The sequence below is a fragment of the Cyprinus carpio genome, chromosome A21, assembly GCF_018340385.1.
Source record: "Cyprinus carpio isolate SPL01 chromosome A21, ASM1834038v1, whole genome shotgun sequence".
In the NCBI taxonomy this organism is placed as follows: Eukaryota; Metazoa; Chordata; class Actinopteri; order Cypriniformes; family Cyprinidae; genus Cyprinus; species Cyprinus carpio.
Window position 1 is genome coordinate 20,849,973 of NC_056592.1, and position 23,231 is coordinate 20,873,203.

The following is a 23,231-nucleotide window of genomic DNA, read 5'->3' on the forward strand; positions in this document are numbered from 1 at the left end:
AACATCATAGCTGATTTTGGGCTATTTGTCTTGTCAAAATTTCTTTATCTTTCTTTCTTTCTTTCTTTCTTTCTTTCTTTCTTTCTTTCTTTCTTTCTTTTTTCCCCTCAGATTATTGGAACGAAAACATTTAAAATACATTTTTAAATGTTATTTTTTTGCACTTTATCTATTTGTGTGTTTGTAGATTTTAATTACAATACATATTGTTAAAGGATGTTTTCTCAAAATTAGTTTTTTTCTCATGTACTGAACCTGAAATGTCCACACCACTTACTGTACATACACCAAACTTTACAGTTTCATTCCAATCTATATACAGTATACAACTTCCCCAGTTGATAGATTACATTAAAAATTACAATGCTTTTTAACAAGTTTTCTGAAATGTTTAAATTTCAACAAGGCAAAATGCATTGCCTAATTAAATATGCTAATTTGCATACATTTCCATTTATCAATCCATAAATCTGAAAATACTGTCAACAGAACAGTACATTTTCACTATATATTAGGAATAATATGTTGCATAAAATAAGGCAAATATAATACAAAAATATATATATAAAAACATATATAGTGATATATATTAGTTAATTTTACTTTATTCACCTGGGGTGTCTTGCCTTAACTTGCTTAATTAAGCCAATTTAAAATTAAACCTGGGACTTTGTATTCAAATATAATGGGGAAATGATCACTAACCACTGTCTTCCAAAACACTGAAAAATGACATTCCCTAAATAAACTGCAGAATAATACCATTTAGATTCATTCCCTTTTGTGGCTCTACTATCATTCATGTATATATATCATTCCAGTCTAACATTTCTTTTGTGTTTTCATATAATGCTTCATTAAAATCCATCTTACATCCGATGCGCGAAAAGAAACGTTTTGCGACAAAAGCAACGTTGCTTTCTTAGTGGGCACAAGGTTCAAAAGTCTGGAGAGGAAGTTCAAATGCATGAGGTTTTAGTAAATAGTGTCATCACACCTAAGCCAGTTTTCCTGTAGTGTTTCAGACTAGCAGACCACAGTTTTTACCAGCCAAAAGACACAAAGACAAACAGAAGGATGCTCTGTATCGCTCTCCTCATTGCCGTTCTGCCCTGTATGGCCAAAGGTAAGTCAATGATCTAACTTTTTTGGATAGATGTGTACAATTAGATCTCCTCTCATCAACTGCATTTTACATCTAATCAAGAAATAAAATCATAACCGAGGAATCACCCTGACACACTTAATCGCCAAAAAGCATTAGCCTGCAGGGAATAGATTTTTAATGTCTAGTTGTGAAAGACAAAATTAAATCAAGTTTTTTTTTTTACTTTAATATTTTTACAATGTACCTTGTATCTTTATTTATTAATTTATAAAATCAACTCAACTTAAGTCAGATATCACTCTTTCAATATATGCAACTGACAAATTCTAAATCTCTCTCTCTATATTGTAATTCTATGCATAATTCTGTGTATAATTCTATTATTGTTCCAATAATTCCAAGCACTTCAGTTTTTCTTATTTGTTTTCTTTCACGGTTTCTGCAAAGAGATCAAAAGTTTTTGTTTCAAAACATTTTTTTTCTTTTAAATTGAATTTGATTCAAATTTAAAATCTTCCTTCTCATAACGATATAACACACCATTTGGTAACACTTTATTTTGATAGTCTCCTTTAGACATTCTGTAACTTTGCAACTCCACGTCAACTAGCATCTAATAGAGTATTAGTAGATTGTCTGCTTTATATCTGCTCACACACAGTCTACTGACGATAAATAACTTTGCAAGTACATGTCAACTTAATCTACTAACACTTACACATCAGTCTACTGGAACTCTAACGTTAACGTGAAGTTGTAAAGCTAGTTAAAGTTAGTAGAATTTCTGAAGTGGACTATTGGATTAAAGTGTAACCCATCATCTTTATGCAGTTTCTTTTTGGTTATTGTTAGTAGGTATATTCTTTTCAGTCCTGGTCTTCAAATGAGCATTCAGCAAGAATAATCTAGTTGTGAGTTAACTAAATTTCGTATCACGTCATGTAAGAAGAGCAGGAACCCAACTGTGTACATGTGAAATCAAATGTTTTTAAGACAGGTGTGTTATATTTGTGGCTTTGATGGTCGACTTTGTAACAGTCCTGTCTAGCTTTGGTGTGTCCTGTCCGAAACAAAGCAGAAGTGAAAGTGGGAATGGGAAACAGACCCCTGGGATGTGGCTGTGCAATGGGCCACCGGTGCAATGTGTTTCCTGAGGGACCCAATCAAAGGGGCTGCTTCTACAATGTTTCAGACATTTCCCCCCTTCATATAAAGCCATTTCATGGCTTTCTCTCGTTTCCCCTTTCTAAAGTTAAAAATAATGTTTGGGCCCCTTCTTCAAAAAAGTGACAAGACCCTGTGTTGTTGCAAAAACTGTAATCCAAACTCTCGCAATATCCGCTATTTCACACTTCATGCTGGAAACAGCCTTAAATTTTGCACAAAACACATCCAAACGTTACACTTTTAGTGATGACCACCTCAGTTCAGCGTATTATTGATGCGTAATATCCATGGACTGTGTTTCAACATTAAGAAAATGTGTATGCATATATTCATCTTAGTCCTTGCATATCTACTAAACGAGACAGGTCACCAAAATATGAAAAGTCTGTCATCGTCATGTTATTCCGAAACCGAAGGACATTCTTCCTTTTGTGGAGCAGAAAATGAGCTATGTTAAGCAGAATGACAGTCTCAATCAACAGTAACCTCAATTCTAATGGAAATATGATCAAATGAAAGTGCAGCAGCTCCTTTTGTGTTTCTGTGAAGAAAGAAAATCATACAGGTTTGGAACAACATGGGGGTGAGTAAATGATGACCAAATTTTCATTATTGGGTGAATTATGCCTTTGTTCCGAGAAGCAAAACTGTTACATAAGAATACCTGTTTTCCCATTTTTAAAAAAAAAAAATCTTTTAGTAAGAACACTGTTTTTATATTAATATTATTATTTAAACCCAAGAAAAAAATGCTTTACAATTAAAAACAATAAATAAAATACATTTTTGATGAGGTCTACATATTTTACTGGAAAATTTTGCAGTGTAAAACTTGTTCAGTATTTATTTTGCATCATTTTTTAACCATCTTTTTGCCTGGATTATTTCAATTGTCCTGCAGTGTAAACATTTAAAGGCAAACACATTCTAAATAGTCTCTCAGGTAAAGGAATAGTTCACCCAAACATAAAAAAATGCTTAAAATTTACTTACCCTCAGGCCATCCAAGATGTAGATGAGTTTATTTCTTCATGGAAACAGATTTGGAGAAATGTAGCATTGCATCACTTGCTCAGCAATGTATGCTCTGCAGTGAATGGGTGCCGTCAGAATGAGAGTCCAAACAGCTGATAAAAACATCACAATAATCCACAAGTAATCCTCACCACTCCAGTCCGACAGTTAACGACTTATGAAGCCATAATCCATAATATCACTTTCTCAAGTGATAAAGACATCTTGTCTGAATTAGGAGGGAAATATACACAGATCAAGCACTGTTTACAGCTCTAAACAAATATGTGTGTGGATTGTGATGAGAGAGACAACAGAAGATGGACTTTTTCACTGGAGGAAATGTTATTTACATTAAATGTTAATGTATATGACTTATTTTAGCCTATTTTTAACCTATTTTAGCTGGACATTTTTTATTTTAGTTTTTTTTTTTTTCAATTGTTTACATGCAACTTTGAAAATCTGGTTCTTTTTTCAAAATATACTCACAATTATCCAAAAACCACACTCAATTTGCATAATTCCTAGAGTGTCTGCAAAATGACACACTTCAGTCAAAACATATACACATATTTGTGAAAATGTGTGTTTGTGTTTTGTTTTCATTTAACCAACATCAATGATCAGACACTATTGCCAGTTTCACACTGCTGTGATAAATAAAAAACACATTTGTAAAAAAACTAATTTTAGGAAATAGCATGTGCTAGATTTTTGGCCAGACATTTTTATGTAAGGGATAATTTAGATGAAAAAAAAATAGTGACAAACCCACAACATTCTTCATGATTAGTTTGAGATACAGGGAGAATGTACACAACCTACCAAGCACTCCACAACACTGATGCTGCAGACTGAATATTTCAAGTATTTATTTTAATACTTACAGTATTTGTTACCATATCAACCAACAATGAAATCAATGAAACAAATAAAATCTGTAAACAAATAAAAATTACGGCATGAAGTACATACACTTTGACTCCTCTGAAGAAAAACTACTGTAAAAGCAACAAGAATACTGTAACTATTCATCATCTCTCCGTCTGGCTGGATCAGAAAATAAGATTTCATCCACATCATAGGCTATGTCTTCATTGGCAAGGCACCGTTGGAAGAATCACCTCGTGTGACGAATCCACCCCTGCACAGAAGCTGCTTCGATATGATCACAGGCCTGCTCCATGGCCTGAATGAGGGGCAAACGGTCATAGGGCCACAGGTCGTATACCTTCCACCACCATGCAGAAAAAAAAACTCTTCTATTGGATTCAGGAAGGAGGAGTATGGGGGAAGGTATAAGACTTCAAATTCAGGGTGCTCATGGAACCAATTCTGGACCAGAGCAGCCTGATAGAATGAGACATTGTCCCAAACGACAATGTACCACATCTGGTCCACTTGGTTTAATGCTGTGACAATCTTGTGCAATCTGTCAAGAAATGCAAGTATTAGATTTGCATTATAGGGTCCCAGATTTGCATGGTGGTGGAGGACCCCATTTTGTGTAATAGCAGCGCAAAGGGTGATGTTACCCCCTCGCTGCCCTGGCACATTGGTAATTGCCCTGTATCCAATTACATTTCTTACTCTTCTTCTTCTTCTTCTTCTTCTTCTTCTAGCTCCTTCCATTTTGCGTTGAAGACAGGTGAACTCACCTGCTGCCTTTTATAGCACACCTGAGTGCTGCGTTTTCAAATTAGCACATGTGTGCTTCCACAGCTGGTGGATGTGATTATCCAATTCGTTCTTTGTAATGACAAGGAAGTAACCTCACAATCCTTATCTGTGTCTAAGGTGTGAAAATGTGTGTAGAGTTTTACAAATCACTGTGTGCAATGGTTTGCAAAAAGGGTGAAGTGTGTACATTGTGTGTAATGTTGTGCAAATCTGTGGAGGTGTTTTGCTCATTGGAATAGAATTTAGCAAATTGTGTGGAAATTTTTATTTTAGTGTGTAAACAATCGTAAAAAACTGTAAAAACGTTTTAATGATGGATTTGTTTCTTGCAAATACATCATTTCACAAGATGTTAACTGATGGACTGGAGTGGTGTGGATTACTTATGTTTTTATCAGCTGTTTGGACTCTCATTCCGATGGCACCCATTCACTACACAGGACCCTTTGGTGAGCAAGTTGTGATGCTGCATTTCTCCACTTCTGTTCCCATGAAGAAACAGACTCATCTACATATTGGTTGGCCTCAGGATGGCCATTTTTGTTTGAACTGCTCCTTATATAGAATGTTCTGACCCCTTATATGGTGGCAGCTGTGGCCTAATGGTTAGAGATTTGGACTTGTAACCAGAAGGGTATATATATAGCTGCCCACTGCTCTGGGTGTGTGTTCACGGTGTGTTCACTTCTCACTGCTGAGTGTGTGCACTTGGATGGGTTAAATGCAGAGCACCAATTCCGAGTATGAGCAAATGTCACAACTTTCACTTTCACTTTCATATACGAGGTCTTTAATGCATATGCATAATGCTGTTCAGAATAGTTTGAGATGGAGAGTACAATGTCACGCCACCAAACAAAAATGCATTCCCAAAAGTATTTAATTAACTTCATACAGCAGGGCTCTTCACATCCGATCTTGGAGGGCCACTGCCTTCAGAGTTTAGCTCAAACCCTGATCAAACTCACCTGTAACTCTGAAGACCCTGGTTATGTCGCTCAGGTGTTTGTGATTAGGACTGGAGTTAAACTCAGCCAGCAGTGGCCCTGCAGGTTGGCTTTTTGAGCAACCCTGACATATAGTAATGTAACTTGTTTGAGGGGAAATTTTGAAGCCTGCTATATGTGTGCTCCCTTTAGCAAATGAAGAACTAATCAGCCCATATGATATGACAATGAGTCATTTGGATAAGAACTCAGCCCCTGACACCAGTAAGGGTCCACCCAAAGTGTTACCGTCTTCAGCATGCTGCGGACTGGATGAGCTAAAACACTCACTCGCCCAGCTAATCCAGGAAGAGCAGGAGAGCAGGGGCTGGTACGGCGAAATGGTCAAGATCCTAAATCAGTTGGTGCAAGAAAACAAGGAGGTTGCCAGCATTCAGGCCGAGATCCTGAAGGTCCTTCGGGCGGCAGCTGCACCATCTCCAGAGCATGGCTCGCCTTCAGAGCCTCCTCGTGGAGAACCGCCAGGCATTGCTGCTGCAAGTGTCTCGCATTGCTACCACACTGCAAGATTCGGCTAAGAGACAGAGCCAATAAATGCATAGGAAAATGAAGCATTCTGATGGCATATTATACTTGTACTAACAAAAAGGAACTCAATAACAGTAAAAAAAAAGATTCACAATAACCTAGCTAAAATGATCTAAATCTGAAATGAAGTTGATGATTTGTGTTACTCTGTCGTATATAATGTCACTCTTCAAAGTCCTGTTTTCTGTAAAGATTTTTTTTTTCTGTTGTGTGTTATAATTTATCTAACCTGTTGCATGATGAAATATCAATAAACAAGCAATTGATAACACCTTTGTTTGGCATCAAGGATTATTGAATTAATAAATGCGTTTCATTGTTTAACGTTGCACAGCATATTCCTATACGCACTTTTTCACTTTACTTGAGTTTCTCTGCTCTTCTGTGTGTCTGAGCAGAGCTTCCCGCACCAGTGATAAAGCTGAACTTCTCTCCGCTGAGTCAATCTGAGGTGGTCTGGTCAGCTGACAAACCCTTCATTCTGAGCTGTGACGGACAAGCGGATATCATATGGAAGACAAGGATCAGGAAATACCAGAAACACGTCTCACAAAAGACCCTCAATGTCAAAAAGCCCACTACAGAGTACACAGGAACATACCGTTGCAGTTACAAGAATCAAACAGACTTGTACTCAGAGATCCACATATATGTTAAAGGTATGTGCACGATTAAACATTTAGAGCGATTGTCTAAAGGTCAGTTCTAATATATTTGGGACAGTCTGTGAAACAAATTTTTATTTTTGGTTTGCTTTTAGTTTTAATGTTTCTTTATAAACTTTGACATACAGAAATCACATGGTACATGCATAAAACTGAGCTAACAGCAACAGTTTAACATAGTGTATTTTTTTTTTTACAGAATATTACAGAATGTTACAGTAACTTCTAGAATGTTCCCATCCTTGCTAAAGCAAATTAATTTCAATGGCTTAAGCAGAAAGATGCAATATTACAAGAAACATGAAAGTACTGTATGTAGGAAATAGTTTGCCTGAGATAACATTCAAGATTGGAGTCATACAAAAATATTTTGCTTCAGAATGGTGCTACTGACCAATCACAATCAAGCATTCCAGAGAGCTGTGTAATAACTACATTTATTAACAGTGTTGGGGAAAGTTACTTTTAAAGTAATGCATTACAATATTGCGTTACTCCATTAAAATACTTGCTTATTTATTTTTAATAACAAAAAGCCCCACAGTTATATTTTTGGCAACTGTAAACGCCCTTTCACATAAAAAGTGAAATTAAGAGGGAAGTGCCTCTGCAGTCACTCCCAGTTTCTCCCAAAGTCAGCGAATAAATGCATGGGAAAACTTTTTTGTGTCACTTATTTTACTGTAAATTCAAAAATAATGCACTAATTTATTAGTTAATTAAAAAAAAAAAATCTGATTACGTAACTCGCGTTTCTTGTATTGCATTACCCCCAACACTGTTTATTAACAGTATATGCACACACTTAGCACAAGAAACTGACTTTAAGAACAAAATTGACATTAACATATAATGATATATGATATATATTTGAACTTGTTTGACATTTAATGAATCAAAATAGTTCTTTACAGAATCTGCACTTAAATCTCAAGACGTACAATCACCAAGAACATATTAAAAAGTAAAAATACTGGCTGAAATATCTGTATGTTTTACTGCAATAGATTCTGTCAAAGCCTTTACTACCCCTCAAAACACAATAATAATTCAAAAAGAAGGCTCAAACTACTTGCTGGACTGCTTGGTGACAAACCCAGCAAGTACTGAGTACTCGCTCCAGATGGTGAATGGATCTGCTGTCCCATCCGAGATGAATTACACCGCGGATCCCAAACGTGGCATACTGGTTCGAAATCTTCAGCCTAGCTACAGCGGAGATTATGTTTGCACTGTCAAAATCAATGGAGTCCAAAAGAAGTCTGATGTCTTCCAAATAACTGTCATAGAAAGTGAGTTGAGTTAGTCTTGTATGCTTGTTGTATTAATAAAATTGTATTAATAAAAATTATACCAAGACTTTTATCTTATTGTTACAATTCAGCACTACCCTTCTATTTACCACAGAAACACAACAACCACCAGCGGTGTCACTTCCAGCCAATCGATACGTGCGAATTGTCGGTGAAACACTGCAAATCCCTTGTCACACCAAAAACCAAGATCATTCATACAACATCACCTGGAGCTCATCAGGAAAGGTGAAGTGATGCGTTTTAAGAATTTGATTTGAATGCAAACATAATATAAAATATGAGATTATTGATGAGGAACTGAATTAATTAGGCAATAGAGTGGGCATCATAGTTGCATCAATCATTTTTGGTCATGAAACCTCTTGAAATTGTGGCTTTGGTCTGTGTTTCTCTGCCTACATCTGAGTCTTGGCTTGTGGTCACAGATGTGACTGCAGTCTGTTTTGAAATTCTAGCCAGTGGATCTCCATTGGTTTATTCTGAAGTGATACAATCAGAATGTATGATATACAGAATGAAATCAAATCACTGATCAGCTTGTGTATTCAGAGCCCACATTAAACCATTCCAAGTTCTGTTGCATTAAGTTCATTGTTGCTTTAAAGCAAGCAGCTTTAGGGTCTGTTCAAACAGAACACATTTTTTCCATTCAAATGCACTGCTTTTCCTTTGTTTTTCTATGTAAACACATGCTAGACGGACGTGTATGACCGTTGCGCTCACATCTCATGTCTTTTGCAGCATCTTGCACATGAGCGCTGATCATCAATGTCAGTTCCAAAACAGTGGACCAATCAGAAGAACCCAGAGGCAGGGCAAGCATTACAAGCTTTGTTTACAGTAGCAAGTTGGCATGGCAACTTTTGGTATCAACATTGCGTAGGAGGCACTGTTATTTCTGTTATTGCATCAATTCAGAAGCGTGTCTCAAGACCCTCCCATTCTGCTCTGCACTTATTTGTTTTTTTTTAAAACCATTTCTGAGTGTGTCTCGTGTCTTTAGATGCAAATACATGCTCTGTGTGAACGGCCCCTTGAGGTGATGATACATTTTTAAACAATGTATCTTGGGTACTTTCCCATTGAGAATGGGCAACAAATTTCTATCTGGATACTTTAGATCGGTCATGGGCCCTGTGTCTCACCCTGTTGCCCATTGACTGCAACATTGCTCAAAAAGTTGCCCTGTTTATCATCACCTTTACAATATTAGGTGGCGTTCACACAGAACACATCTTTGCATTAAAAAACACAAGACACAGCACTTAAGAATGTTTTTTTTTTAAAAGTGCCTCCTCCACCATGTTGCCATCAAATTAAACAGTTGTCATGCCAACTTGCTACTGTAAACAAAAGCTCACAACGCTTGCCCCGCCTCCGCGGTCTTCTGGTTGGTCTACTGTTTTGGAACTGACATTGATGAGCGGTGGTGTGTGTAAAAGTTGAGAATCTTTAGATTTGACAAGGCATCTTAAAAATGCGGCACTCATGTGCAAAACGCTGCAAAAGATGCAAGACACGAGTGCAATGGTCATACTGTACGTGCCCATCTCATGCATTTACATAGAAAAACAATGGAAAAGTAATGGACTGGAATGGAAAAACGCATTCTGTGTGAACGGCCCCTTAAACATGAAATAAAAAGTGCCAGTGTTGTTTTCAAATTTTTCAATTTCTACTATAAAGAAGTTCTTCAGCGTGTTCATGCCTTTACTGGTGAACATCTGACCTCGACAAACTGAAAAGAAGAAATGTAGCATAGATGATTTCCATGTTAAAGAAGGTGGAGCAAGCTGCTTCAACTCCTGAATATTCAAAATTGTCACATCGGTTCATTCTTTAATTTCATTTGAAATATATCAGGCCTTTAGTGATGCCAGCATATAGCATTAATTAGCATTTTGACTTGTAAGTGGAATAACTCCCCAATTTGAATGAAATACATGACATTTACTGTATCTTGCTGATCAGTACTGTAATTCTGAGGCATCAAATTTCAGTTCTCTTGTACTATTTTCAGATTAATTATTGCAGAATCTCTTATGGAGAAACTATTTCTGCTCACTATCAGTTTCAGTAGGCGTACTCTGACAATGCAGTTGCATATTGTGTATCAGGTCATTATTTAAGGCTGTTATATATGTATATGTGACCCTGGACCACAAAACCAGTCTTAAGTCACTGGGGTATATTTTTAGCAATAGCCGAAAATATACATTGTGTGGGTCAAAATTATTGATTTTTCTTTTATGCCAAAGATCATTAGGATATTAAGTAAAGATCATGTTCCATGAAGATATTTAGTAAATTTCCTACCTTAAATATATCAAAACTTAATTTTTGATTAGAAATATGCATTGTTAAGAACTTCATTTGGACAACTTTAAAGGCGATTTTCTCAGTATTTAGATTTTTTTTTTTGCACCCTCAGGTTCCAGATTTGCAAATAATTGTATCTTGGCCAAATATTGTCCTCCTAACAAACCATACATCAATGGAAAGCTTTCATCAACACAATACAGGGTTTTTTTTTTTTTTTTTTTGTATATGAACCCCAGTATAGGAAACTATCTGTAATGTAATGCTTAATTTCAGTATATTGACAACAAAGAATAAAATATATATTCTTTGTTTTTTGTTTTAGTGCTGTCAAATCGTGTATACAGGTAATATATATATTTATATATAATATAAATCATATATAAATGTATAAATATACATGGAAATATATATATACACACATTTATATAAATCCATATAAATATACACACACACACATATATTATGTAAACACAAACTTTTATCTTGGATGAGATTAATCAATTTTGACAGTACTATTTTTTATTTTTTATTTTTAAATCAAAATAGTCCACAATAATTTGAGTAAGGTCAAAACTAAGTAAAAATAGTAGTTTTAAAAAAGAAGTCAAATTACATTACCTAAGTGTAATCCAGATTATGTTAATAACTAGAATTTTCGTCATGTAATTGAATTTGTAATCAATAACAGACTACAATCTGTAAGTAATCTGCCCAGCACACCAATGTGAAGGTCCTGGACTTGTCTACTAACTCAGTGCTGGCCAAGAACTTGTTCTCTCACTGTTCTAGAATCAGACCATGACTAGACCCCTTGAGGATTTTCTAGCAGTTTTCCATCTTGTATATTTGTATAAAAAAATCACTGAAACAAATGATTGATGCAATGCAGACCACAGCAAAAAATGCAGGATTATGAGTGTTTTCCCTGAAAGCGCTGTGGGTTGTGTCAACCATTTGTTTCAGCGGTTTTCTTATAAAAGCATACAGTATAGTCCTGCATGTTTTCAATTCAAAGCCAGGCTGTTCAGTTCCTCTGAATCCATCTCAGTTCCTGATTGTCTGTAAATATGATGCCAGATTGTTTTGAATGTTTTATTAAAGACCTTGTTAACGTGATTTGTCCTAATAGTACTGAATTCTAAAACAAACAAAGACGAAGGATGTGGACAAATTTGCTTCATTAGTCTTTTAACCATTCATCAAGTAAAGATGTCTGACGCCGGGAATTTAACCTGCACTGGCCAAAATCAAGCGGGAAAAAACAGTGTGACAGCAGTTCTCAAAGTTGTAGGTAGGTTTCTTCATGTTGTAGAGTGATTTTATTTAAGCTTTATTTGTGAAATTGTGTTTAAGCTGTGGTCTTGGTGTCTTCTTTCAGATAAACCGTACATTCATCTTAAACCCGTCCTGTCCTCTGAATACAAGGTGAATGGAACAGATATTGAGGTGATGCAAGGGGATAAGGTTGAACTTGCTGTGCAAACCGAAGCATATCCAGAAGTTAAATGGACACGTTGGAAAACTCCCAAATCCAATCACACGCACGAGGAGGCATTTAATAGGATTAATAATAGGTGAGTTCAATTGTTTCTGTTCTTAGAATTATTTTTATTATACGAATCTAGATCTGTTCCAGACAAAGTATGTGGGTCTGGAGATCATAGGTGTCTGCAGAAATCCATCTCCTTACTCCAGACCACTTTATTAAGTTGCTATAGCTTTGGGAAACGGAAGAAAAAAAAAAAGATGAATCATAGGATGATTCTGTGATCTACTTAGACATATAATACCTTTGGGAAATGAGAACCAGAATCATTTAATGAAAGCAACCTCTATTTTAAGTGACAATAATCATGGGTTCATATTTAACAGCGACAACTATATGTCCACAATTGTGCTGAGAAAGGTTGGAGCAATGGATAATGGTCACTACATCTACACTGCCAGGAGTGCCAGTGTCAATGCCTCAATTATTTTTACAGTTCATGTCTACCGTAAGTGCAGTTGCTTAACACAGAACATTTTAATATCATAAATGAACAAAGATGTGGTTTGATCATGTTTTCTTTTCAACATACAGAGAAGCCCAATACTTTGATTACATGGGAGAATGGAGTTGCCTCTTGTGTGGCAAGCGGTTATCCAGTACCCAGGATTCAGTGGTTCCAGTGTGAAGATGCCAGAGATATGTATGTGTCATTTTTTGGAACTTAGATCACATATACAGTACAGTATATATAGCGGTCAAAGACAAAAAGAGGTTTTCAAGCATCAAAACAATGATTTTGAAATTTAACACAGCTTTAAATTTAGTTAACCCCACCCCCCGATACACTAGAATGTGTCCTATTTATTTTTTCTTCTAAGTAAAAAATAATGCCTATCATGCATTTATATCATGATTTACAGAAGACACCAACTTAAATGTCATTCAGTGTAACAATAGCTCATATACCAAAAAATCTTGCCAGTCTTATTAAGAACCAGAATCATTAGATCATTAAATGACTCTGTTTAAGGATCACAGTGCAGCCTCCAAAAGACTAATTAACTGTAATTTTAAATCGTTACTAGTCTTCGCCTTCCATCAAACCAATAGGTTTTAACCGTTATCAGCAAAAAATAAAAATAAAAATAATAATCATTTAAAATATAATCAAATTTAGTATGGCCACTTTTTCTTTGATATATTTTAATAAGTACTGGTCAGAATAAGTGTGTTGTATATATATATATTTTTTTTACATAAATATATCTGTTATGCTGAATGACAATGGAACATTTTTTTCTGCCATATTTTGACATTTTAGACATATGTGACCCTGGAACACAAAAGCAGTCTTAAGTCGCTGGGGTATATTTTTGTTTTTTTACATAAAAAAAAATAAAGTATATTTGTAGCAATAGCCAAAAAAAAAACGATTTTTGTTTTATGCCAAAAATCATTAGGATATTAAGTAAAGATCATGTTCCATGAAGATATTTTGTAAATTTCCTACCGTAAATATATCAACACTTATTTTTTGATTAGTAATATGCATTGCTAATAATTCATTTGGACAACTTTAAAGGCGATTTTCTCAGTATTTTGATTTTTTTGCACCTTTAGATTCCAGATTTTCAAATAGTTGTATCTCGGCCAAATATTGTTCTATCATAACAAACAAATTATTTACTCAGCTTTCAGTTGATGTATAAATTTCAATTTTTGAAAAACTGACACTTAAGACTGGTTTTGTGGTCCAGGGTCATATATTTTGACATTAGATAGTTTGCTTGCATTTGCTTTCTATGTATATACAATAACTTTTGTAAACTGAATTCGATGTGGACATCAAAATAGGACGTCTTGTTTTTGTTTGAGATGTAAGGTAACATCGTACGTTTTAAAAAGTATGTCTGAGATTGCTCTTATTTTCTGATTTTATCATGATTGGGTGACAGGTGTAGTTCTAACCAAACAGCAGCTGTGGAACTGATGGCCACCCAGTCCACTTTGGGGGACGTCAGAGAGTATGAACCAGTGCGGGTGAAGAGCGTCTTACCAGTGACTAACATGACTACTACTTTAACCTTTGAGTGTGTGGCTACAAATATTGCTGGAGAAGATCGTGATACCTTTACTTATAAAATTTCATGTAAGTAAGATGCAAACATTGAGCATGTTTTTGTGCATTTGAAATGGAGCTGTCATCTGATTCTCATCTTCTTCTGCGTACAGATCTCCTCAATACTGCATCAGTATGGTCAACCTCAGTTTGGATCACTGTTGTTCTCATTGCAGCCTTGGTTCTGGCGATATTAGGGATGCTGATCCTCTTCTACAAGCACAGAAAGGTATTTTTTTAGTTGTACTCACAAAATATGCAGTGAATAGCACCACTTGACACCACTTTCTTTTTTAAGGCACACAAGTATGAAATCCACTGGAAAATCATTGAAGCCAATGAAGGGAACAACTACACATTCATTGACCCCACTCAGCTTCCATACGACAAAAAACTGGAGTTTCCTCGAAATAAGCTGAAGCTTGGTACTGTAACCTCGATTACGCTCACTGTTTTATGTTCTAATAGTGTTTTTGTTATTAATGATAAGAACTACTACAACAAATGATCCATTGCTTTTACTTCAGGACAAGTTTTAGGAGCAGGAGCTTTTGGGAAGGTGGTGCAGGCAACTGCTTATGGGCTTGTCAAGGACGAAAGCTTTACACGAGTGGCCGTGAAAATGCTCAAGCGTAAGTTTAGTGCATGTTATGACAAATTGGAGGGAATTTCATGTGAACATATTTGAATACCTTAGATATAGAATCTGTTCAATTTAGGTGTCGCAAGTTGGGTTATGCATTAGGAATCTATTTAAAAAAACATGGGTGTGACTGTTTTGTGCTAACATTTTAGACATCACATATACGCTGTAATGAACTAAACTGTTTCTAGCCCTTTTAAATTTGCCTTGTAAAATGTAAGCAAATTCAAATATATAATAATTATTCCCAGTGTTGGGGAAATGTATTTTTAAAAGTAATGCATTACAATATTGCGTTACTCACTAAAAAAAAATTTATGAGTAATGTTGTTTTTTTATTTTTTTTTTTCTTTTTGTCTTGTGGTTGTTTGTTTGTTTTTTTTATTTTTTAATATATAATTTTTGGAAAATGTATTAAAGCCCTCTCACCTCAAAAGTGAAATGTAAATTCTCATCTGTACAGTAGAGGGCGCAGCTCATTATTCTAGTTATCCACCATTAAACACAACACATGGTCTTCTGGTGGTAATTAAGTCTAAATGCCCATGTAGTGGATCACGTGACTGTTTAAGTTTGCAATTTTGCACAAAATCACTGCTCGCAAATGGCCATTATAATTAAATGAACTGATGGGTCACTTACTGTACTTGCAATGTAGTCGGGGTACTAAAATACAGCCATTGCGTACAGAGAGGGAGTGGGACTAAAATTCAGTCCTGCACATTTATTTTGGACAGCCGAGGAGTGAGAGTCTCTTTGTGTGCCTCCTATTGAGAAAACCTTACAAAATCTTTTTTTTCTGAACCAAACAGCTAGTGCTCACTTTGAAGAAAAAGAAGCACTTATGTCTGAGCTGAAGATCTTAAATTATATTGGACCGCATGAAAACATAGTCAATCTGCTGGGGGCTTGTACTCAGGGTGGTAAGTCAAAGTCATATTTTCACATTTTTTTAAATAAAAAAATCATTAAGAAGATCATATTTTGAAAGAAACATGAATAAGTAATATATATATTAGTGCTGTCAAACGATTAATCATGATTAATCACATCCAAAATAAATGTTTTTGTTTAAGTAATATATGTATGTGTGCAGTGTATATTTATTATGTATATATAAATACACACACATGCATGTATATACATAAATAGGTTATGTTTATATATTAAATATATTTATTTATAATGTAAATTATATATATATGTATAAACATATATTCGCGTCTCTCTCGCCTCCCCTGAGCCCATTGAGTTTTAACTATAGAATGTATAACGTCAACATAAAAAGTCATAATTTTCTTTTTTTATTTAGTGGTGGTGGAAATAGGCTTCCATAGGTTATAGACTCTTAAATATATATACATAAAATCATATCGCTTATCAGTAGCATATCAAAAAAGCTATGTTGGTTGATCTCTGATTTTGACTTTGGTCTGGTGTAGGATCGATGCTGTTGATCATAGAGTACTGCTGTCAAGGTGACCTCCTCAACTTCTTGCGTCAGCGAGCAGAAACATTTGTGAACAATGTCTTTGGTGTTCAGAGTTTCCCAGAGAATTCAAACCTCTACAAAAATGTGGCGGTTCAAAAGGGCCATTCGACAGGGTATGTTAATGTCAGCGTCATGAGAATAGCAGGCTTATACCTTTGCAGATATTTCTGTGGCTAAATAAGCTTTGCTTGAAGTGTCTCTTTTATTGTCAATCATTTACACCTTCTTCTTATAGGATGACTTACTCTGGTTCAGAGAGCTACAAGGACGCACAATTAACACAGATGTCAAAAGACGTTTGTCAAGGTAAAGTAACAAAGGTAATGGTCTTAAATATTTACAGTAAAGAAATAATTTCACTATTTCAAATCTGGTCTGTTTCAACAGAATCTTGTAATGAAGGAGGGAAGGATGCATGGTCACTGGATAATATGGATTTACTGAAATTCTCCTATCAAGTGGCAAAGGGAATGGAGTTCCTAGCCTCCAAAAATGTAATATTTCTTGATTATATACAGTGTTATTTTAATAGCATTTAGATACTATTATAGTTTTTATTAATATTTAGAATTTTTAATATACATTTTAGTAATTTTGTTGTAATTTATAGTAGTGTGTGTGTGTGTGTGTGTGTATATATATATATATATATATATATATATATATATATATATATATATACTGTATATACATACCTTTTTAATCATCTCAGTGTTGAGGAAAGTTACCTTTAAAAGTAATGCTTTACAGTATTGCATTACTCCATAAAAAGTAACTAATTAGGTTAGTTACTTTTTTATGGAAAGTAATGCATTACATTACTTTTGCAATACTTTTTGTCACCTGAGTTGGGCTTGGTTATTTATTTTTAATAACAAAAAACCCAAAAGTTATATTTTTGACAACTGTAAAGGCCCTTTCACACCAAAAGCGAATTAAATAAGCCTTAATACCCCTACGTTACTTATTTGAAAAAGTAATTTAGATATTTTCTTGTAAGTTTAAAGGTAATGCATTTCTTTACAAGTTACTTGAAAAAGTAATCTGATTATGTAATTTGTGTTACTTGTAATGCGTATTGGCCAGCACTGGATGCACTGCTTTCAGTTTGAAATAATCCATGTTTGTTTATTAGACACAAGAATCATTGGCATTAACACGCCATTTTTGTAGTCCATGTGATTTTTGTAGTCAGAATTTGATGTATTCTTCACATAAAACAATCATATGACTTAGTGCCCAAGTTGTATATACTAATTTTATAACACTTAAAAAAATTGCTGTTGCAGTGAAGACAGAATTTACATTTTTTGGGTGAACTATTTTTTTAAGAATACTAGTATGACTAATTATGAGGAAGATTTAGTGTCACCATCATTTTCTAAAGCTCTTTATGATCAGTGTATTCACAGAGATTTGGCTGCTAGGAATGTTCTTGTGGCCGACTGCCGCGTTGTCAAGATCTGTGACTTTGGACTTGCACGAGACATCATGAATGACTTGAATTATGTAGTAAAGGGGAATGTAAGTTATTTTTTTTTTTTATGTATTCTTTTTATGAACTGTTTAACAGTTTAGAATGTAATTGTTCATTCTGAATCAATACATCACTAAACCTCCCAGAACACACTGTTTTGAATTAAAAACAAATCTTTTCATAGATTTGAAAGTGAGTCGTGACATTTGCCAAGTATGCTGACCCATACTCAGAACTGATGCTCTGCATTTAACCCATCCAAGTGCACACACACAGCAGTGAGAAGTGAACACACACCCGGAGCAGTGGGCAGCTATATATCCAGCACCCGGGGAGCAACTGGGGGTTCAGTGCCTTGCTCAAGGGCACTTCAGCTATGGGTATTGAGGGTGGAAGAGATCGCTGTTCATTCACTCCCTCCCACCTACAACTCCTGCCAGCACCGAGACTTGAATCTGCAACCTTCGGGTTACAAGTCCAAATCTCTAACCATTAGGCCACAGCTGCCCTATGACACTATGCTAAGTGTTATAAGAGTGAACATGCCACAAATCCCCAACAGATCTACATAAGAGCAGATTCCAAAGTAGTTACTGTAAAACCCCCAAGGAATTGTTCACATAAAAAGTAAAGATAAATCTCAAAATTGTATTAATTAAAATCTAACTTTTAAAAATTAGTTTTAGTCTGAGGGGCCAGACTGGATTTCAAAGTTATTGAAGTTATTGAGACATAAGCATATAACATCATACACAATGCACAGTAGTGTCTTTTTTTTTTGTCTTAAATGTACCACACAGTACCAAAGTCCCTTTTGGGTATTCCAGTCTTTGACAGTGCTTATAAATATTGTTATATATATATATATATATATATATATATATATATATATATATATATATATATATATATATATATATATTTAAAAAACTTACAGTAAATGGTTTGAGTCCACAAAAAAACAAAATATATATATATATATATTATTATTAAATTAATATTCATTGAAACTCTAAATCCACTCAAATACTTTGTGTAGCTGAAATGTAACTAAATTGCAGAAACCAATTAAAATGAGAAACTTTATCTCAATTTTTGTTTGCAGTCAGCTGTTAAATTGTTATCTAGCAAAAGCACACATGCATATGCTAATACACATAGAGACACCACTGCACTGTGACAGTTTATGGAAGCCAGTAAAAAAAAAAAAAAAAAAAAAAAAAAAAAAAAAAAATTTGGTACTTGCCATAAGTTAGGATAGATAGGATAAAATACCATTGAGATAAAAATCTCCTTTTTATTCAGCCTTTTTATTCTCTATTTTTTCTATTCTTTTCTGTGTTTTATTCTCTATTCTATTACTTTTATTCTCACAATTGAGAATTTACATCTTACAATTCTGGGATATAAACTTTTGACTTTTGGCATTTTTTTCTCACAATTCTAACTTTTTTAGAAGTCAGAATTGCGTGATATAAACTCATAACTGCAAGAAAAATGTCAGAATCTCTCTCTCTCTCTCTCTCTCTCTCTCTCTCTCTCTCTCTCTCTCTCTCTCTCTCTCTCTATATATATATATATATCCTGCAACTCTGGCTTTATAACTTGCAATTGTGCAAAATCACAATTCGGAGTTTATATCTCACAATTCTGACATTTTTTCTCAGAAGTGTGAGATAAAAAGTCGCCAATACCATTTTTTTTCCCCCTGTGGCGGAAACAGGCTTCCATACGCTTCAGTTCATACAAAAAAGATATGACAGCTTCCCATCGAGTTCTAGTGAGACACAACACAAATTGAATTTTGCTTAGCATCTTTTGGTTTTTATGACTTTGAGAATCTCTAGTCTGCAATCTCTAGTCTGAAAATTTAAAGTGTATATTTTCTGCGAGCATTTAAGAACTGCCAAACCTTCTATTACACCTCTCACAATTCTTTTGAATGGTTATGTTCTGTATGAAAAAGTGACTGGATCTGCTAAATGAATAATTGTAAGTATTATGTACTTTACAATTTCTTGTTAATTTAACATTTTGATTGCTAGCCTGCATGTAAAAACTCTGTCCCCTCATTACCATATGGACAAAGAAATACAGAAGAAGAAAAAAAAAACACAATATGTGAACAAATAAATATAGATATCAGCTACTGCTGCTCTATATATTATTCTGAAGAATTTCAACATTGGAAATTTAGCATTGATTGTTTGCTCATCATCATTATGTTGTAGCAGTTAGTAAACATCTTTTTTCCACATCTACTCTAATAGTTTTTTTTTTTTTTTTTTTTTTTTTTTTTTACATTGTGTTGTATTGGTTCTGCAGGCACGGCTGCCAGTAAAATGGATGTCACCTGAAAGCATATTTGAATGTCTTTACACGGTACAGAGTGATGTCTGGTCATACGGTGTGCTTCTGTGGGAGATCTTTTCTCTGGGTAGGTGAATTGACTTGTTTAACATACATAAAAAAGAAGACATGAACTGAAGAAAACTTAGAAAAATGTAAAACTTAAAGTAAACTTAAAAAAAAAATCTATTTTGTTGGTGTTACGGTGTTTTCTGTTTTTAGGTATGAGTCCTTATCCCAATGTTGTGATTGATGCACAGTTCTATAAGATGATTAAAGACGGTTATCACATGCCACAACCAGATTTTGCCCCTCATGAAATGTGAGTTTAAAAGCATTTATAAAGTTTTGAGAAAGAAATAATAAGTGATAAGCAAATCTATATATATCAAGTGACCTGACCTCCTATAGGTACACAATAATGAAAATGTGCTGGAGCCTGGAACCAACCCTGCGTCCGACTTTTGCCAACATCACAGAACTTATTGCAAAGTTACTGCCAAATCAACCCAGCGAGGTGAGACACACTGTAAGAGCCATTCCCTCTGTTGTAAAAGCAACTAGTCTGGACTCTTTGCATAACTAAGAATGTTAAAGGGATACTCCACCCCAAAATGAAAATTTTGTCATTAATCACTTACCCCCATGTTGTTCCAAACCCGTAAAAGCTTCGTTCGTCTTCAGAACACAATTTAAGATATGTTGGATGAAAACCAGGAGGCCTGTGACTGTCCCATAGACTGCCAAATAAATAACAGTGTCAAGGTCCATAAAAGATATGAGAGTCGTCGTCAAAATACTCCATCTGCCATCAGACGTGCAATCTGGGTTATATGAAGCAACGGGAACACTTTTTGTAAGCGAAGAAAACGCCACAAGGATCATCCACGCCACAAGGATGTGCTTTTTTCTTCAAATCAGGGCTAAATACAGTAGAAACAGCGCATCCTTGTGGCGCGGATGACACAGAAGAGCATACATGGCATACAATGATATGGAGAGACACAGAGGAGACTGTTGACAAAGGAATTGTTGAATAAAGTCATTATTTTTGCTTTCTTTGCTTATAAAAAGTGTTCCTGTTGCTTCATATAACCCAGATTGCACGTCTGATGGCAGATGGAGTATTCTGACGACGACTTTCATACCTTTTATGGACCTTGACACTGTTATTTATTTGGCAGTCTATGGGACAGTCACAGGCCTCCTGGTTTTCATCCAAAATATCTTAAATTGTGTTCTGAAGACGAACAAAGCTTTTATGGGTTTGGAACAACACGGGGGTAAGTTATTAATAACAAAAAAGTTCATTTTGTGGTGGAGTAACCCTTTAACTTGTTAGTTTTTTTTTTTTAAAGAAGAATTAGGCATAATCAATAAATTATGCATAATTTACTGCCTTTGTGTAAATAATATGTAATCATGTAATCAATAAAAAACTAACTATAATCTAATTATAAGCATTTTAAAATGTAATTATAAGTATTGAATTTTTGGAATCTGATTACGTAATCCTACCCAGCACCATACAGAGGCAATGTACATACACAACTTCACTGGCAGATGAATTCAAATGAGTTATGCTGTACTTCCAACAGCACTGTATGCAATCATACAACCATAGCAATACCTTATCAATACATATGAACAGCTGCAACACATAATTGAAATGCTGTATTTAATGTATGTAGGACGTACTGTAAAAGCTTCTTCTCTTCAGCAGAACAATGAAGACATGTATCCAGAGTTTCAGAGGCACCAGATGAGAAAACAGTGTGACACAGAGTCAGTCTGCAGAGACGAGGACCAGCCTTTAATGAGGAGAAGTTTGACCTAACATATCAAACTCAAACAAAGGCCTATTTTTCATATCTGTATTTAGAAGTAGAGCTAACAAGATGAGCAGAATTTCTATACACTGCTATGTTTTCTGTCTTTTTAATGATGACTTTGTAAAATCATGCTGTATCATTTTATAATTGTTTCATAGCAGATCATTTTGCTGATAGCACACACAGTACATCACAGAGACATCTGCATTTACATCTGCAAGACGTATTTTTATTTGCTCTTCTGCAGTACGTCTATAGGACATTTCCTATCAGTTTTATGTTTATGATTTAGAATGTATGTAAAACGGACATCTTAAAGACGTCTATCAGATGTTTGTACACAGCAGATGCTTTCCAGATGAAGCCATCTTTAACAGACATCTTGCAGACGTCCGATTAGTATTTTACCAACTTTTTACAACTACGGCAGCCAACACATTATCAAGCATTTTTTCTACTGTACTTCTTTCTTCAAATATGTTTATTCTTTCTTTGTAACATTTATTTTTCTATTTGCTTTGTAGATGCAGCAGCTGTTTTTTATTTTGTATGCATGTCACTGATTGTAATGTATATCTGGAACGAGTAAAACATAAGTAAACTACAGTAACATTACATTCATTTGTCTTTCAAACTGCAAATACATAGCGTGTACGTTTTAAGCATTTCTAAAAATAAATAATAAGTGCGCCACAATTTTGGTAGTCCCATGTTAGTAAACGAAGTATATTTCTTTTCACATTGTACATTAAGTTCACCTTAGGGATTAAGATTCTAAACACTAGTGGAAAAAATTACATGAGAAAAACCTGAGTATAGAGTCGCAAATGATGTGCAATACAAGGCTGCTGAGCTGCACAAATCAGGAAGTGCACTCATCTATTAGGTTAATATTTAGACTTTAAGAATCAGCCTGGAAGCAGACATGTGTCTATATTGACCTCATCTACAGTAAAAAGGATGGTTTGAGTGACCAAACATTGTCCAAAGAACAAAGCTGGATAATTTCAGGCATTAACT

The 23,231-nt window shown here is 34.8% G+C and overlaps 1 protein-coding gene across 1 annotated transcript; it reads left to right on the forward strand.

Moving 5' to 3' along the window:
• Nucleotides 1-977: 977 nt before the first annotated feature.
• Nucleotides 978-22,826, forward strand: csf1rb (colony stimulating factor 1 receptor, b). Its single transcript, XM_042711277.1, has 21 exons — nt 978-1,126; nt 6,906-7,166; nt 8,180-8,464; nt 8,580-8,713; nt 11,939-12,101; nt 12,189-12,384; nt 12,683-12,804; nt 12,891-12,999; nt 14,255-14,448; nt 14,532-14,647; nt 14,717-14,843; nt 14,946-15,050; nt 15,874-15,984; nt 16,504-16,666; nt 16,789-16,859; nt 16,941-17,047; nt 17,955-18,077; nt 20,356-20,467; nt 20,602-20,701; nt 20,791-20,896; nt 22,103-22,826. Exons 1-21 carry the CDS (start codon nt 1,078-1,080, stop codon nt 22,214-22,216), a joined length of 2,868 nt encoding a protein of 955 aa, XP_042567211.1. The 5' UTR covers nt 978-1,077; the 3' UTR covers nt 22,217-22,826.
• The last annotated feature ends 405 nt before the right edge of the window (nt 22,827-23,231 follow it).